This window comes from Garra rufa, chromosome 10, assembly GCF_049309525.1.
Source record: "Garra rufa chromosome 10, GarRuf1.0, whole genome shotgun sequence".
Lineage (NCBI taxonomy): Eukaryota > Metazoa > Chordata > Actinopteri > Cypriniformes > Cyprinidae > Garra > Garra rufa.
The window spans coordinates 30,585,046-30,604,192 of NC_133370.1; the positions used below are offsets into that span (position 1 = coordinate 30,585,046).

Sequence of the window (19,147 nt, forward strand, 5' to 3'; positions counted from 1 at the left end):
TTTATAATGTTACGAAAGATGTTATTTTAGATAAATGCTGTTCTTCTGAACTTTTTATTCATCAAGAAATCAGCTGTTGTCAACATAACAATAATAACAATATTTATATTTTTAAAGAGCAGCAGATGAGAATATTAGAATGATATTGAAGGATCATGTGACTGGAGTAATGATGCTAAAAATTCAGCTTTGAAATCACAGGAATAAATCACATTTTGAAACATTCAAATAGAAAAGAGTTATTTAAAAAAGTACAAATATTTACAAATCTTACTGTTTTGATGTACTTTGGATCAAATAAATGCAGACTTTAAGACTTTAAAAAACATTACAAATCTTATTGTTCAAAATCTTTTGACTCATAATAGACTAGTCTAGACATAGCTATAATACATACTAATAAGATTATATTTTTATTTTGTTTTTTATTATCGATTTGTTATAGAAAGTTATTGTTTTAACTTTTTTACTAATAAAAATTTGATAAACAAACAAATCTTTTTTAAATCATTTAATAATAAATTAATAGCTTCTTCCCGAATATAAACCCGTAACGTGTGCAAATTGTGGAAAAACGCAGTCGGCTTGTGACGTTACAAACCTTTTTTTTTTTTACTATCTTGGAAATTACGCAAGCGTCCCTTTCCCCAGCAGCATTTAAAAGGCGCGGGAGCGCATCCAGGCACTCACATTCCACACACTCTACGAGAGTACGCGCTTCTGCTTCGAAGTAAGACATTCTAGAAACAACTTCTGGGATGAATAAACTTATTTGCCTGGTCCTACTTTCAAGCTTTTGGATCTTTCCCGGTGAAGGATGTAAGTTAACTCAGCTTAAGCAATGTCACACTTATGTGCTTCTTTCAGAGTTAGATTTTTCTACCCAAATGCATTCTATTCATGTCTGGAAATAACCTTCATGTTTCTTTACTTTATTTTCATGCAGACGACCCTTGCTGTGCACAGCCTTGCCAAAACCAAGGTGTGTGTTTATCCAAGGGTGCTGATGCTTATGAATGTGACTGTACCAGGACCGGATATTATGGTGAAAACTGCACTACCCGTAAGTATGACCATAGATTGTTTTTGCATAGTTGAAGACTTTACATGAAAAAAACTGTAATATGTGCATATAACACTTTTTTTTTTTTTTTTTTTTTTACCTCACAGCCGAACTTCTTACACGTATCAAATCAACACTAAAACCAGGGCCAAACATAGTGCATCATATTTTAACGCATTATAAATGGATCTGGGACATCATCAACAACATATCTTTCCTGAGAGATGCCATAATGAGATACGTCCTGACCTGTAAGTTAAATTAATTCAATTTGGAGCTGATTATACATAATTAGACTAAATAAATACTTAAACCTTTTTCATTTCTTGTTTTACAGCAAGGTCCCATTTGGTCAACAGCCCACCGACGTACAATGCAGATTATAGCTACAAAAGCTGGGAAGCATATTCTAACCTGTCCTATTACACCCGCACCCTTGCCCCATTGCCCCAGAACTGCCCTACGCCCGATCTCCCAAATCCAAAGCAGGTGGTGGAGAAAGTGCTGGTCAGGAAACAGTTCATCCCAGATCCACAGAGGTCCAGTCTTATGTTTGCTTTCTTCGCCCAGCATTTCACCCACCAGTTCTTCAAGTCAGACTTGAAGAAAGGACCAGCCTTCACCAAAGCCCTGGGCCATGGAGTAAGTGGCATTTATTAACCATTTTACTTGGAAAATTTTTACTATCCAAAGTGTACAATAAAATCCAATGCAAATTTTAAAGATTTTCTAACATTTTAGGTGGATTTGGGGCATATTTATGGAGAGACGCTGGAGAGACAACACAAACTTCGTCTATTTAAAGATGGAAAGCTAAAGTATCAGGTTTGTGGACATTAAAATAGCCCTTAAAAGTTTTTTTCAGCCCAAAAATGAAATTCTGTCATCGTTTACTCGTGTTGTTTCAAACCTGTATGACTTGAAGAACATCAGAAGAAAAGTCAATAGGGGCTCAAAGAACTTTGGACCCCATTGACTTTTATTCAAGGCGCTCTTCTTTAATGTTAAAGAAAGAAAGTACAGGTTGGAATGACATGAGGGTGCATAAATGTTGGCTGAATTTTTGTTTTTGGATTTACTAATCATTTAAAATAGACTTAAGTATTACTCGTTGTTTAATGTGGAAACCTAGCAAATGAAAATGTATTTGACTCTTAGGTTGTGGATGGTGAGGTGTATCCTCCATTGGTAAAGGATGTCCAAGTGGACATGCACTATCCTCCTCATGTCCCAGAACAACATAAATTTGCCGTGGGCCATGAGGCATTCGGTTTGGTTCCAGGTTTGATGATGTATGCCACCATTTGGCTTCGTGAACACAACCGCGTCTGTGATATCTTGAAGCAAGAGCATCCCGACTGGGACGATGAGAGAATCTTCCAAACCACTCGTCTCATCCTGATTGGTGAGTCTGATTCACTTTTATCATCTAAATAAAGTTCTCCAAACTCGCAGAGTTTAGCTCCAACCCTAATTAAGGTCTTACTAAGCATGCTAGAAACGTCCAGGCAGGTGTGTTGAGGCAAGTTGGAACTAAACTCCAGCCCTCCAGGACCGAGTTTGGAGACACTAGATCTAAAACATTCCTGATCTGCACAACTTCGTAGAGGAATTAAATATTCCCGCTTTCCCCCCTCCCCAGGTGAGACCATCAAAATTGTGATCGAAGACTATGTTCAGCACCTGAGTGGCTACCACTTCAAGCTCAAGTTTGACCCAGAGATTCTCTTCAATGAGCGCTTCCAGTACCAGAACCGCATCGCATCCGAATTCAACACTCTGTATCACTGGCACCCACTGATGCCTGACCACTTTCAGATCCAGGATCAGGTTTATGGCTACCACCAGTTTGTGTTTAACAACTCTATTTTGATTCAACACGGCATCAGCAACATGGTGGAATCCTTCACCAAACAGCAAGCTGGAAGGGTGAGCTTCACTTATAGATAGAAAGCTTTTGAGAAAAGCCTCATGTCATTCCAAAATTAATTCTTTCTTCTGTGGAACATAAAAGAAGATGTTGCCTGAGGGCTTTTTGACTATAAAATGAAAGTTATTGGGGTCCAGTGATGTTTTAGATGCTATTGACTATTGTTCCACAGTTTTGGAATGACATAAGGGGGAGTAAATAAAGAACGAGTGTTTATTGTTCAGTGAACTATCCTAGTTTTTACTCTGCTGGCTTTGCTAATGTTTTTCATTTTTGTGTGAGCAGGTTGCTGGGGGACATAACCTGCCTGCTGGGGTTCAAGGAGTAGCTGTTAAAGTTCTGGAGCATTCCAGACAGATGCGGTATCAGTCTTTCAATGCCTATAGAAAACGTTTCAACATGAAGCCTTACTCGTCTTTCGAGGAGATGACAGGTAAGATAAACAGTGAACATCACCTTGGCATTTCAAAATTGGAAAAAAACAAAACTGTTTCCATTGAGTCAGAAATGGGAACATTTACCTCAGGCGAGCCTTTTTTAATTGTAACTTTATCTGTATGGTAAAACAGGAAACAAGGAGCTGGCAGACGAAATGAGGCAGCTGTATGGTCACATCGATGCGGTCGAGCTGTATACTGGCCTTCTTGTGGAAAAACCCAGACCCAATGCTGTTTTTGGGGAGACTATGGTGGAGATGGGAGCGCCTTACTCTCTCAAAGGCCTCATGGGAAATGCTATCTGCTCTCCTGAATACTGGATGCCCAGCACGTTTGGTGGGAAAGTGGGATTTGATATTGTTAACTCAGCCTCATTAAAGAAACTGGTGTGCTTGAATATCAAGGGACCCTGTCCCATGGTGTCTTTTCAGGTGCCTGATGTGAAATATGAGAGTTCAGAAAACACAAATTCAAGCTCAGTGCATTCCACTCAAAGTAATATAAACCCAACGGTTGTCTTGAATGAGAGAAGTTCAGAGCTGTAAAAGATTTTGAAGGCATAACTGCCTTCACCAGGATACTTGATGTCATATTTGTTATTTATTTGTTTGTATTTATTTATTTAAGTAATTTATATATAAATGTATTTATTGCTGGGTTTTCGTATTGTTATTGACATGGAACATGCATCTTGATATTGTACACATACTTGAAAAAAATGTCACATGGGGTTTTCTCCTCTTGTGTCACAAAGAGATTTTTATAAGAAATTATTTAATGTAGCTGTTTTAGGAAAATCCACATTTCATGTGCAACTGTTGCTAATTTCTTGAATAAAAACTATTTGATCTTTTGATAAATATATGTTTTGTGTCAGTTACTCACACAGCACAATGCTCAAGCATTTAGCTTGACAAAAAAAAAGTTTTATACACAATATATCTTCTTGAATTCTTACATTTGGGGTCAGAAAAGTTTTTTTTAATAAAAAAAGAATACGGTTATTCAGCAAGAATGCATTAAATCAATCAAAATATTTGTGTTTCAAATAAATTTGTCAAATGTATTTCAAATAAACAATTTGTTGGATGGCTGCAGAAAATTCTGCTTTGCTATCACAGATATAAATAATGTTTTAAAATTCAGCAGTTATTTAAAATCCTAATACTTCACAATATTACTGTTTTTATTGTATTTTGATCAAATAAACACAGCCTTGGTGAGCATACCAGACTTCAAAAGCATTTTAACAATCTTACTGATCAAATTTTAAACTCCATTTAAAAAAATTGGGACATAAGGTTAATTAGACGGCTGTGGAATGCCAATAAAACCAAACAAAACTTGCATGTTTTGCTGATTGTTGCTGCTGAAAATGGTCAGTTATTGTCCTGTTTTGGGCTGTACTAATCGCTTAGACCAGGAAAACATTTGGAATACTATAGACTTTGAAAAGTTAAAACAAATCAAGGCGAAGAGTGCAGAAAACTGTCTGAGGAACAAAAGGCATTTGTGGTTGGCCAAACTGAACCAGGATTTTCAAGGTTAGAGTCTTGACAACATTTGTTTGTTCTTATCATTACCAGTCAGGTAGATGAAATATTAGGCTAATATCTTAATTAATACTGCTTGTACGTATCTTTACCATCTACAGTCAAGTGCAAAATTATTTATACCCCTGGCAAATTCTGACTTAAAGTTACTGTTATGTAACTAGCAAGTTTATTTTTTTTATTATAAATGACACAGACGTCTCCCAAAAGACAATAAGATGATGTACAAGAGGCATCATTGTGGAAAAAATGATTACTCATCTTTTATTTACATTTGAACAAAAAGTGGCATGTCCAAAATTATTCATTCCTTTCTCAATAATCAATAGAAAAGCCTTTATTGGCTATGACAGCAATCAAACGCTTCCTATAAGTGCTTACCAGCTTTTTGCATTTTTCCACTGGTATTTTTACCTTATCATCTTTAGCGATGAGCTCCAACTCTTTCAGGTCGGAGGGTCTCCTTGCCATCACCCTGATCTTTAGTTCCCTCCACAGATTCTTGGGTCGTTGTCATGCTGAAATGTCCACTGGTGCCCAAGTTTCTCTACAGACTGCCTGATGTTGTTGTTGAGAATTTTAATGTATTGCTCCTTTTTCATGGTGCCGTTTACTGTGATTAGGTTCCCTGGTCCACCGGCTGAAAAACACCCCCAAAACATTAGGTTCCCACCACCATGTTTGACAGTGGGGATGGTGTTCTTAGGGTTGAAGGCTTCTCCTTTTTTACGCCAAATGAAGGCTACATCATTGTGGCCAAACAATTCAATTTTGGTTTCATCTGACCATAAAACAGAAGACCAGAAGTCTTCTTCTTTGTCCAGATGAGCATTTGCAAAGGCCAAGCGGGCTTTATGTGCCTTCTCTAGAGAAGTGGTGTCCTCCTTGGTCTGCGTCTGAGGAACCCAGTGGTGTGCAGTGTCCGTTGGACTGTCTGCCTTGAGATGTTGCCACCAGCAGAGCCCAGATTCATCAGGATGACCTTGGTGGTGATCCTCAGATTCTTTTTTATCTCTCTCACTATCCTCCTGGCCAGCACAGGTGTCACTTTTGGCTTCCGACCACGTCCTCTAAGATTTTTCACAGTGCAGAACGCCTTGTATTTTTTAATAAAACTTTGCACTGTAGCCACTGTAACTTCAAAACATTTAGATATGGTCTTATAGCCCTTTCCTGATTTGTGAGCAGCCACAATGCGCAGCCGCAGGTCCTCAGTGAGCTCCTTTGTCTTGACTGTCATCAAACCAACAGAAGAGAGCTTCTGTTGTTCACCTGTTGGGTTGATTAAAACAGCTGTTCCCAATGAATCAGGGTAATTAGGATGCTTTAGAACAGCTTGGGCTGTTTGGAATCGTATAGAACTTAGGATTTTCCTAGGCTGTGACAGTTTGCAAAGGGTATGAATAATTTTTGACATTTTTTGTTCAAATGTAAATAAAAGCTGAGAAATATATTTTTTTCCACAATGATTCCTCTTGTACATCGTCTTATTATCTTTTATGAGAAGCCTGTGTCATTTCTGGTCAAAAAAGAAACTTGCTCGTTGAATAAAAGTAACAAAGTCAGAATTTGCCAGGTGTATGAATAATTTCGGGCTTGACTGTATTAACTTTACTTTGTCAAAATATTGCGCCTGTTCGTGCTTACGAAGTCCATCACTATATGATTAGCAGCTTCCACATGTTTTTTAAAATGGTTTAGACAGCATGAATTAGCAGAGCAATGTATTTAGTAGTACATTATCCGTGCAATCCATGCTGTTGTTTACATCTGAGTATCGCCAATATTGCCGCACATCCGGGTAATTGACCAAATCGTAACATAAGTGCGAATCCTTTATTTGAGTCATGCATTCTGCAGAAAAAATAGAGTACAAAAATTGTTTTAGTATACTTAGATTTTTTGAATTGCACTGAAGTATATTGTATCATTCACTGTATTCTTGGCCCTCTAATTGCTGTAACTGCCAAATTTAGATTACATTTACTTTTACTAAAATACTTTCCAGTGAAACTGCTGCCCTCGCTGAACTTGCAAAGCAGTATGTTTGCCAAAAATGAGGCTACATAAAAAAAGAAAAAACAATAATCAGCGAATCTCTTGCGCCAGTAGTAGATCCAACTTTCTCACAGATTTTGCTTGATGTGATGCATACTGACCGAAATGAACCCAGACAAAATAACACCACTGTACTGACCTGAGTCAACACTGTCAAGCTCCATAATAATCAAGCTGGAAAAACACTCAGCAAACTGCGTGTGGTGACGTGCGGGAATGTCTCTCTTTTGTAGTGGGGGCAGGAAAATTTAGCCATGGCAACTGTTTCGGGAAGGTGGTTTAGTGAATGTGCTAACTGGAAGATAAAATTATGGAGAAGAGTTTACTTTTTCCAGACAGATGAAATTCAAATGCAGATGACTGCAGTTTTACACGTACATTAAGCATAAAGCTAAAACATAGTTGAATTCAAAAACCTACATACACCTTGCAGAATCTACAAAATGTATTTTTATTTTACCAAAGTAAAAGGGATCATACAAGATGCATGTTATTTTATATTAAGTACTGACTTGAATAAGATATTTCACATAAAATACATTTACATATAGTCCACAAGAGAAAATAATTGGTAAATTTCTCAAAATTACCCCATTTAAAAGTTGTTTTCTGAATGATCCACAGCTGTGTTTTGTAATTTAGAGATTGTTCATGAGTCTTTGTTTATCCTGAAGAGTTAAACTGCCTGGTGTTCTTCAGAAAAGTCATTCAGGTCCCACAGATTCTTAGATTTTTCAGCATATTTGTGCATTTGAACCATTTCCAACAATGACTGTATGATTTTGAGATCTATCTTTTCACACTGAGGACAACTGAAGGACTCATATACAACTATTACAGAAGGTTCAAACACTCACTGATGCTTAAAAAAGAAAAACAATGCATTAAGAGCCAGGGGTGTAAACTTTTGAACAGAATGAGGATGTGTCCATTTTTCTTATTTTGCTTTTTTTCATTTAGTACTGCCCTTCAGATGCTACAGAAGATACTTACATGTTTCCCAGAAGACCAAATAACTCCTAATGCATCATGAACAACTATCACTAAACAGAATAAAAACAGCTGTGGATCATTCAGAATACAACACAGTATAAAGAATGATGTTCAAAAAATTTTGAACAGGGTAATTTTTTATAAATTCAACTATTATTTTCTCTTGTGGACTATATAAACATCTTTTATGTGAAATATCTTAGTCAGTACTAAAAAAATAGCATGCATTTCATATGATCCTTCTTATTTTGGTAAAATAATTAACATTTTGCAGATTCTACAAGGTGTATTTAAACTTGGAGGTTTATGGTATTTGAATATAGAATATTGACTGACAAAATGTATAGCTTCTTTTGCTAGCTGTGGAAATGAAATGACATTATTGTGGATCAAAAAAAAGGAAAGGCAGAATCATATCTGCCCATTGCACTGCAATAAAGGTGTGTCTGACAGCCATAAACTAAAAGAATAAAGTGTTCTGGATCAAAGAAATTAATTGGAGAAACTGGGTTATTGCACTGGGACAATTCTTTGGGTGTTACATGGGAACCTGCAGGAAAGGCTCTGCAAGCACTGACATGCCAAACAAAACCTGCTGAAAAATGTCCTATTCATGGTGCTTTGAGCCAAATTACCTAACTGACAGTGAAAAGTGAAATGGATGTGTGTTTAGTCTAGGGTAAAGGAAGAGCAGAAATCATAAAGACTTGGATTTATGCAGCTCATTTTACACAAAGGTCAAAAGTGGTTACAAATTTATGCTGCAATTCAGGTTACGAAACCCACATGCTCGCTGCACGTGTGTTGTAGCCTATAAGAAAGAGGAAAGAGCAACTGGTTGTCAAAAAAAAAAATGGCCGCCCCTTATTCTAGAAGAAAAATCTTGGCTCAGGATTTGGCTTAGCAACTAGTCTCCAGTGTGTTTGTTTGATTAAATAAGAAAGTCATTAAAGGGATAGTTCGCCTATGAAATTAAATTCTGTCATCATTTACTCATCCTCAACCTGTCCCAAACTTGTATGAGTTTCTGTCTTCTGTGGAACATAAAATAAACTTGACTTCCATAGTATAGGAAAAAATATTCAATGGGGACTGGCAAATGTTTGGTTGCCAACTCATTCAAAATACAGTATCTTCTTTTGTGTTCAGCAGAAGAAAATCCATGCAGGTTTGAAACAGCTTGAGGTTGAGTAAAAGATGGAAGAATTTTTTTGGGTAAACTATCCCTTGAAATCTGATGCTCAATCAAGGCTGAATGAGAAGAGTACTGTCTCTTGTCCTGTCATGAAGGCAAGTTAGAAAATGCACTACTGGACAAATTCAGACAGTGAAGATCAACTACCAACATCTATGTAAATTTCATATTAAGCTCAAGCTGTACACTCTTGTATGTAAGAATATAAACTAAATATTTCCAGTGTTTGACAGCTGCTTTATATATCAAACTATATGAGGGAGGTTGTCAAACTGCCATCTTGAGCTGTCATGGTTCTCAGTCTTTTTGACTCTAAGGTCCCCCATTTTCTTCTTCTTCTACGCCTTCAACTCCGGGAGTCTATGGCAGCCCATAGAACAGATTGCGGGAAAGTTATGAAATTTGGCACTCTGATAGAGGATAGTCTCAGTATTAACCATAGCAAATTTGGGGTCTCTAACTCAAATTCTCTAGTGCCTAAAATTGGCCAAATTTGCACTATTGCATGCTTTTGAAGTAGAAATATCTAAATTTTGAACCATAAGGTCTAGCTAAGCCTGGATATTTTTTCCTCAGATTGCTGAGTCAAATGCATACCTAAATTAAACAAAATTTTAATTCCTAAGGGTCAGTTTTTTTTTACAGTTTTAATTTTTGCGAAAGATCTACTTTTTCAAACTCATCCTAGATGGTTTGTTCGATTTTCACCAAAATTGGCTCAGATCATCTTTTTCGTAAAGCGTGTTCTTCACAATGCTTTAACGGATTCAGACCAAACTTGGTATGTGTTATACCAAGCATAGTCTCGCGTAGCCAGACCTTCAGACTGACGGCTGAAGGTCTGGAATACATGGCAGCTTTAATTGGCCAAGGCCCGCCCATAAGGCCGTTTGACCGACATGTCAAACAGCCAATCACAGTTCGTTTCGTTAAGCGTCACGTCTCGGTGCATGGAAATGCCTCAACAACAGACTGGCGTGCAACAAGTCAGTCATTGAAATAACCAGCATTGAAAGTTAAATAAGAAGAGGGAGAACAAGCAGTAAGTCAGTAATTTGTTCGCGAACGTCGCAAAAGTGTATAACAACAATCGCGTCTGCATAAGCACCTTTTAGCAAAACACCGAGTAAATCAGTCTGCGCTTTGTTTCCTGGAGGACCGAAAGCAGTGTTTCCAGTTAAGTGTACCATATGCATCAGACGTTTAGCCAACGTTCCGTGGGCGTGACGCCTGAGGCTGAGACTATATAAAGCATGACCTGAGGGTCCATCAGTAGTTTCTACACAGTGCCACCTACTAGTCAAAAGATATAAAATTTCAAAATTTTGTTTTTATTTCTGAACAGTTAGCATACCGAATCAAACAACACCAAATTTTCCTATGTCAGCCCTTTTGAGCATGGACCATTTTGAATCCTAGACGGTTTGTCCGATTTTCACCAAAACTGACAATGCTGGCAAATGTTATCAAAAGGTTGTTAGTATACCAAACCGTTTTTGTAAAGCGTGTTTACAAATTTGACAAAATTTGTGCAGAAAAGGACATGAGGTTATATTTCTGCTATGCTTTAGCACAGTGGTTCCCAACTACGTTCCTGGAGGCCTCCCAACACTGCATGTTTTCTATGTCTCCTTAATCAAACACACCTGATTCAGATCATGAGCTCATTAGTAGAGACTCCAAGACCTCGGCTGTATCCGAAATCGCCCCCTATACCCTCAAATAGGGCACTATTTGAGGGGACAGCCATTTTAAGTGGTGTTCGAAACCATAGTGGACGTTCTCGAGTGCACTCATTCAATCCCACAATGCACCGCAAAAACGAGTGTACAACCGATGTACGCTCAATAGCTAGAGATAACCCATAATGCACTGTGAGAGTCGCGCGCCGACTGAATTCCCGCGTCTCTCCAGACGATGGCGCCCGCAGCTGAATCATCCATCTGTTCATTTTACAACTCGCTCGTCCACTGCGTAATGCAGCGTACAACACAGGTACAAATTTGTTGTAAATTGATTATTAAATTGTGTAACCAAGGTTTATACATAAACTCCTTGACATAGTTCAAGATAAATCCTTTAATCTTACTACTCGAACTGTCCGTTTTAAATGATTGTTAAACAGTATAGCAATACTATGCAAAAGTGGCAGTCCTTCCGGTGCACTTAGTGTCCGAATTCACTCACTCGTTTTCATTCACTCCTTCAAGTGAACTGTACGAGTGGACTAATGTAGGGAATAGTGAATAGGGTATAGGGGGCGATTTCGGATACAGCCCTCAAATGGGTGTGTCAGACAAAGGAGAGATGCAAAATGTGCAGTGTGTGGGGGCCTCCAGAAACGTGGTTGGGAACCACTGCTTTAGCGGATTCTGACCAGACCTGGTATGTGTTATACCAAGCAAGACCTGAGGGGACATTAGTAGCATTTGACACAGCATCACCACAGTTGGACCCAAAATCATGAGAGTGATCTTATTAGATTCAGAGTAGCATACCGAATCAAGTGGTACCAAATTTTCCTATGTCAGTCATTTTGAGCGTGGACCATTTATAATTTTGTAATAAAATGCTATATTTTTTAATGTAACATACTGTTTAACTCTTAAACGTATTATTATGAATATTATAGAATTGCTTGCAAGGTAGTTATGAAATTTGGCTCATGGATAGAGGACAGTCTCATCATTAACCACTGCAAATTTCTCCAAAAAGTCTCAAACTCATCTAGCGCCAACAACAGGCCAAATTTAGAACAATAACTTTAGAACAAAATAAAAGCAAAATTATTTTTTTCTGATTCCTTGGTTCATACAATTTATTTATTTATTTATTATTTCAATATTATTTTTAATTTCATTTGACATTTTTCCAAAATGTTTTAAACTCATCCTAGACAGCTTGTTCAATTCTCACCAAAATTGGCTCATTTTCATCATTTTCAGAGCATTCTGGCAAAAAGCTATCAAAAGCTTTTTGATGTACCAAACCATTTTCGTAAAGCGTGCTAACAAATGTGACAAAGTTTGTGCAAAAAAGGACATGAGCTTATATCTCTGCAACACTTTAGCAGATTCTGACCAAGCTTGGTATGTGTTATAACAAGCATGGCTTGAGGGCACATTAGTAGTTTCAGCACAGCACCACTTACTGGTCAAAAGATATACAATTTTGACATTTATATTTATATGCTTATATTTCTGAACAGTTTGACCAAAAATCACAAGAGTGATCTCATTAGATTCAGAGTAGCCTAGCATACCAAATTAAACAATTCTAAATGTCCCTATGTATATACGGAACATTTTGAATTTTGTAGTAAAATCCATGTAGTAAAATGCAACTTATTGCATATTGCATTAATCTTATGAATCTTATAGAATTGCTTGCGAGATAGTTTTGAAATTTGGCACAATGATAGAGGACAGTCTCATCATTAACCACAATATTAAACTCAAACTCTCTAGTGCTACCAACAGGCCAAATTTGCACTCATGTTTCTGCTAATAACTTTTGAACCATAAGGTCATAAAAGCAAAATTCCTACACCACCTACTGGTCAAAATATATAAGTACTGACATTTCTGCTTATAACTTCTGACCAGTTTCCAGCCAAAAATCATAAGATTGGTCTTTTTAGATTCGGAATGGCATGCCGTAACTAATTTTTGATGCCTTTTTGGGCATCAGCAGTTTTGAGTTTTAGTAAAATTCTGTATCAACAAATGTCTTTAGCAGGGGTCTCCAACCCTGTTTCTGCAGAGCTACCATACCACAGAGCTCAGATTCAACCCTAATCCAGCACACCTGGACTAGCTAATCAAGGTGTTCAGGGCTACTCATGCTGCATTCCAGGCAGGTTTTTGAGCCCGTAAGTCACAACTTCAAACCACGACTCACGACATTGTAGCGTTTCAGGCAAGTCACGCCAAACTGCATAAACACTGCATCCATAGGGGCTGCCATTGTTGTTTCGCAGGCTATGTTACGTCAGAGCGTGAACTGGGAGTACATTGATCTAATACGAGTTCATGGGTGCGAATTAAGTCACAGGTTCCAGTGCACATTCACAGGTAGAAGGTTGGAAAAACATGGGTAATGGGTTGCCTGGAACACGGCATTAAATACAGACAGGTGTGTTGAAGAAGGGTTGGAACTTGAGTCTGTAGGAAGGTAGCTTTCCAGGAGCAGGGTTGGAGAATCTTTCCAAGTAATTAAAGACAGCTCCTTAGCTCTACATTTTACCTCTGTGGTGCTTGGCCCCTTAATTGCCGCTTGCAGCTATATTTTTTTAATATATAATTATTATTTTAAAGGTGTCATCAGATGCAAAACTAACTTTTACATGTTGTTTAGAAATTAATGTGTGTTGGCAATTTGTTTACACAACCACCCTACAATGATAAAAATCCACCCAGTGGTGTTTTTTAATTTTTAAAAGTAATATCCTCTTCAAAATCAGGTCATTCTCAGCGTCTTGTCGTTGTGACGAAACACAGTTGATTGACATGAGCGTCTTACCTTAGACCCGCCCTCACCGAGCTGAAACAGTCTTAATATGATTTCCATTGTGTCGACTCAGTGCAGAGGAAGCGATTGAGGTGTTCTGTTGTTGGATGTAATAATGAACATAGCAGTAGTCATTTACTCCTGACATCTAAGCCGCTTAAGAGGCAGAGGACAACGTTACTTTCGTTTTTAAAAGAAAAGTGCTGATCCCAATCTACATATGCATCTATGTTTGTGTGAATTATTCGTGATGCAGCTTTACCCACAGCAGAAGTGAGTAGCCTATAAGTAGGGTTGGGTATCGTTTGAATTTTATCGATTCTGATTCCGGTTCCGATTCTGCTTATCGATTCCGATTTTTATCGATTCCTAATTCCGATTCCAATATGATAAAAAAAATCCATTAAAAAGTTTTTAGTCAAACATATTTATTCTGTCTTTTGCCTATGATTTTACCAAATAATACCACAGTAAACAAACAACTAGTCTAATATAAATTTCAAACATTAAATTGTTAAAGACAAGTAATAAAATAGAAGCAAATCAATTAGCAATAGCATAAATAAATAAAACTGAACAAATGTCAGGTACAGAAATTGAAATCAAAAATCTTTTGTTCTTTGATTAACATTCATGACAGGCCGCACCTTTATTAGACGGCTGTCTCTTTAACACCGAACACAGACCTAAGAATACTGTTACACACATGCGTTTTCTTTCTTATCTATTTACGTTCACTCAAGACAAAAAAAAAAACGCTGTGTTTATGAGGATATGCTGACGTATTTCGTTCATACAGGTCAATAAATGTGAAAGAGAAGTCAGTTCCGGGCCGGAACAACCTTTTCTGCAGTGGAAATGCACGGAATTGTTTCGAGAACGGACACAGGTCAGGAGCCCGCATCAGGACCGCTGTTCTCCGTGCTCGCGTTTCAGATGTGTGCGCTGCACGCAAACAATGCGCAAGTTCTTTTCTTTCCTCCACTTAAATCGTTTGAAAATCACATTAAAATGCGAACGCGGGAATCGTTAAGCGGAATTGAAATGCGCGTGTCTTATCGAATACCCGGTTAATGGAAATCTGGTACGATACACAACCCTACCTATAAGGGTTTTTATGCATCTTTGCAAATGTCCTTTCTTAAAGGGATAGTTCACCCAAAAATGAAAATTTGATGTTTATCTGCTTTCCCCCAGGGCATCCAAGATGTAGGTGACTTTGTTTCTTCAGCAGAACACAAACGAAGATTTTTAGCTCAAACCGGTGCAGTCTGTCAGTCATATAATGGCAGTGGATGGGCACCAAACCTTTAAAAGTAAAAAAAAAAAAATGCACAGACAAATCCAAATTATACCCTGCGGCTCGTGACGATACATTGATGTCCTAAGACACGAAACAATAATTTTTTATGAGAAACTGAACAGTCATCATCCGGCTCGTTACATGTGTACGCACTCTGGCGTAGTATACGAAAGCGCCATAAGGAGAAATCTGTGAAAAGTCAACAGTCCCGGATGAGTTCGCGCAAGCAAACGTAATCTTTTAGCATTAAATCGGTTTGAACAATCAGGATAAGCGCAAGTAATTATCATTTTGAATAGCTGCTATACCCACAATCTCTGTGCTCTGTGTAAACAATGAGTGTCGTTTACATGCGACAGAACGCTTCCGGCATTTACGTACACCACGCCAGAGCGCGTACACATGTAACGTGCGGGATGATGAGCTTGTGCTCAGGACAGTTGGACATGGCTGTGTATGAAAGGTAAAAAATTATATAAATACTGTTCAGTTTCACGCAAAAAACGATCGTTTCATGTCTTAGGACATCAATGTATCGTCACGAGCCGTAGGGTGTAATTTGGATTTGTCTGTGCATGTTTTTTTTTTTACTTTTAAAGGTTTGGTGCCCATCCACTGCCATTATATGACTGACAGACTGCACCGCTTTGAGCTAAAAATCTTTGTTTGTGTTCTACTGAAGAAAGAAAGTCACCTACATCTTGGATGCCCTGGGGGTAAGCAGATAAACGTCAAATTTTCATTTTTTGGTGAACTATCCCTTTAATAATGTGCTTGTAGGCAATTTCGCCGATAAACGCGGCTAAACGTAGCTAAATGCGGCTAAAGTAAACATTACAGCTGGTAATCCCTCAGCAGAGAGGGGCGAGGCAAGCAGAGCTCATTAGCATTTAAAGGGCCCATGTGATAAAATGAGCTGATATTTTGCAGAGCTGATTTTGACAAGGTAAAAGGGTGTTTTTTTAAACTACTATTGAGAATTTTTAACCATAGTATATTAGAGACTTTTCATTGAGACCCTAAAGAATCATATGAACTTGTGGAAAATGGGCATCCGATGACCCCTTTAACTTATTTTTTAGCTTAGCAAAGCAAACTTAGCTTTTTTTTAAAGCATTTTAAACCAACTTTAAACTGCCAACAACATAAAGCTTTAGAGGCATCTAGAGTAGCTTAAAACAAACAAACAAAAAAATGATAAACCGGTGATAAAGCCACAGACATGTTGACACTATGATTTATACAGCAGGATCTTGATCCATGGCAACAAAGCAACATACACATACACCCCACACGTTCACATTTAGGCCTACATGTAAACACCCCTGCTGAAAAAAACAGCATATGCTGGTTAGGTAGGTTTTGGTGCTGGGATGCAGGTTTTAGCTGGTTTATGCTGATTAATGCTGGTCCTTTGCTGGTTTATGCTGGCCATTTGCTGGTTTATGCTGGTCCTTTGTTGGTTTATGCTGGTCCTTGACCAGCAACATGACCAGCAGAAACCAGCAAAGGACCAGCATAAACCAGCTAAAACCAGCATCCCAGCACCTAACCAGCATATGCTGTTTTTTTCAGCAGGGACATTCGAGTTTAGACTAATTTAACCTGAAACCCCCTCGATACCATGCTATTTACTTTTCAAAGATTTTGTAAAGTATAAAGTACATTGATATGAGACCTCAACACCTATGACAAATTGATGATTAATATGCCACAGAATCGATACAACATGCTAAACTGTGACAGAGCTGTCATTATCACATACAGATCACCTAGATCATAGATTTCAACATTAACATCACTCACAAGACAGCTGTGATTGTGTAAAGTACTGTGTGACAGGTGAAAATGTACACGTCATTTAGTTTTATTTGACATCACTGGACCACGACTATGACAAATTGATGATTAATGCTATATAAAACACAAGATTTGACAGTTTTGGGAAAAATGTATTTGGTATTTAAGATGTAGGACGACACTAGCATAATTAACTGTTCACATTTACAATTACGTCTACATTTTTTTTTTTTTCATTTTGGTAAATGCGAGAAAGTCTTCGATATCTCAATTCCAACAGTTCACCAGAAGGTTTCATCTGATAACGAGATGAGTATCACCAAACTGTATGAAGTCAGATGATGACAACACACTAGACAGTTTTTTTCAATACAAATCATTGCTCAATATTTTTTTTTAATAGCTATTAGCAATATTGCTATATTATTTCCACTTGAGTCATTGCTTGCTGAAGGTCATAATAGTTCATATATTAAACAAGTGAAACACTGTTTATAAACCAAATATACAAAGTGACGCAAAACAAAATGAAGTGGTCAGTGACCTCTGCACCTGCGTACACATCTCATATCTGTTTATATACATCCTCCTACTGAACTTAAAACAGTTACAATGTCATGAATATGATAGTATCTATAATTAGTTAACAGCTCTTTTTTCAGTTGCTTTTCAGTTTCCATTCTCAGTTTATTATGGGAATTTCTGGTCTGATTCATAAAAAAAAATCTCTCTAATGTTTTAAATATTTGAGATGTTTAAACATCTAAATTAAAGCAGACAGCGCTCGGGTGAGTGGGAGTGTCTTGACCGGATGTGTTGGACTTTTAAGGATATTAGTTAACTTTACAGACTCTTCAGCTTACAACCGGCACATTTTTCAAATCTCTTAGGCAAGGCCTGTTGCTAAGGACACAGGTCTGTTTATTTGTTTTGCGCGGGGCGTAAAACTCCAGATTTCTTCCGCTGATGATATCAACTCGTTCTGCCACTACTCAGCTCAACGTGATGTCAAAGTCAATCATTCAAGCAGAGTATAGTTTCTCACCGTTGCTCTACAGTTTTGAAAAGTGTGAATGGGGTGTCTGGGAATGTCACATATTTGCTTTATTCCATCGACTGTTAAGAAAACACAAAGAATCATCCTTTAAACACACTTCTCCCACTGACTCACGGATTACTGTAAACCGGATTGTAGTGGCTTTGATAACTGTACTTGTCTGTTTTCTAAAGACAGTAAAACTGTATTCAAAAAAAGCTGCAGAAGATGATTCACTAAACCTGGTGCTCTGTGCGTGTGGAGCAGGAATTTCTGAACCTGAGTTTTGTCTCTGTCTACGCATTTTGGGGTTGGCGTTTTAGCTGGATGCACAAAAGGCATCTGGCACAAGTCTGAGAAAGGAAAAGTCTGTGGGTGGAAGAGATACCAAGTGAGCGTGCAGACCACCAGGATAGAAGGGATGATTATACACGGCCATGATAGAACAGCAAAGTCTAACATGTCAAAAAAGAAAAAAAAAATCCTCACTTCATCTGTATTGATCTGCTGGTTATGCATGATCCACACAATGTATTTATGTGTGTGTGTATGTGAAAAAGTCTTAGGTCATTAGTATTTTCACCAACAAAAATAGTTTTAAGTCAGTTATTTCTATCTTTTTTTCCTATCTTTTGCTGTCACCCTTTTTTGTCACTAATTGTAATAATTCAGTGAGATTTGGAGTCTGATATAACCAGGGCTTCACACAGAAAACTGATCTCACCGTCATCCAGTTTGTCTGGGATGACATGAAGAAACAAAACAAACTGAGACAGACTCAATCTAGAAGTGTGGCAATGTCTCCAAGATGCTTGAGGAAAGCTTCCTGCAAAGCTACCTGAAAAACTATCTAAAAACAAGTGTACCTAAGGCAAACGCTGCTTGAAAGGAAAAGGGTTGTCACACTAAATGTTTGGATTTAGTTATTAAGTTAATTGGTAAACAAAATCTATTTAGGACATTATTCTTGAAAGCATCGTCACTTTACACATTTTTTGTGTGTAAAATGTTTTTACAGTGCTGTAACTTTCCAGGAAGGTTTCTTCAAGCATCTTGGAGGAGTTTCCACAGTTCTGGATTTTGTCTGTCTCAATTTTGTCTGATTATTCATGTCATTCCAGACAGACTGGATGACGGTGAGATCAGATCTCTATTTGGAGCATAGCGGCTGTTGTGCTTACAAAAATCTTACTGGATTATTTCAGTTAATTGCAAAGTGAATGTTTGGAAATGTAAAATGATATTTCCTTCTTAAACACTACAGAAACAA

At 37.7% G+C, this 19,147-nt stretch overlaps 1 protein-coding gene across 1 annotated transcript; it reads left to right on the forward strand.

Annotated features, from left to right (window-relative positions):
• The first annotated feature begins 695 nt into the window (after nt 1-695).
• Nucleotides 696-4,290, forward strand: ptgs2a (prostaglandin-endoperoxide synthase 2a). The gene is made up of 9 exons (XM_073849044.1): nt 696-819; nt 947-1,063; nt 1,171-1,314; nt 1,401-1,705; nt 1,805-1,888; nt 2,222-2,468; nt 2,706-2,992; nt 3,279-3,426; nt 3,563-4,290. The coding sequence occupies exons 1-9, from the start codon at nt 759-761 to the stop codon at nt 3,973-3,975; spliced, it is 1,806 nt and encodes a 601-aa protein (XP_073705145.1). The 5' UTR covers nt 696-758; the 3' UTR covers nt 3,976-4,290.
• The last annotated feature ends 14,857 nt before the right edge of the window (nt 4,291-19,147 follow it).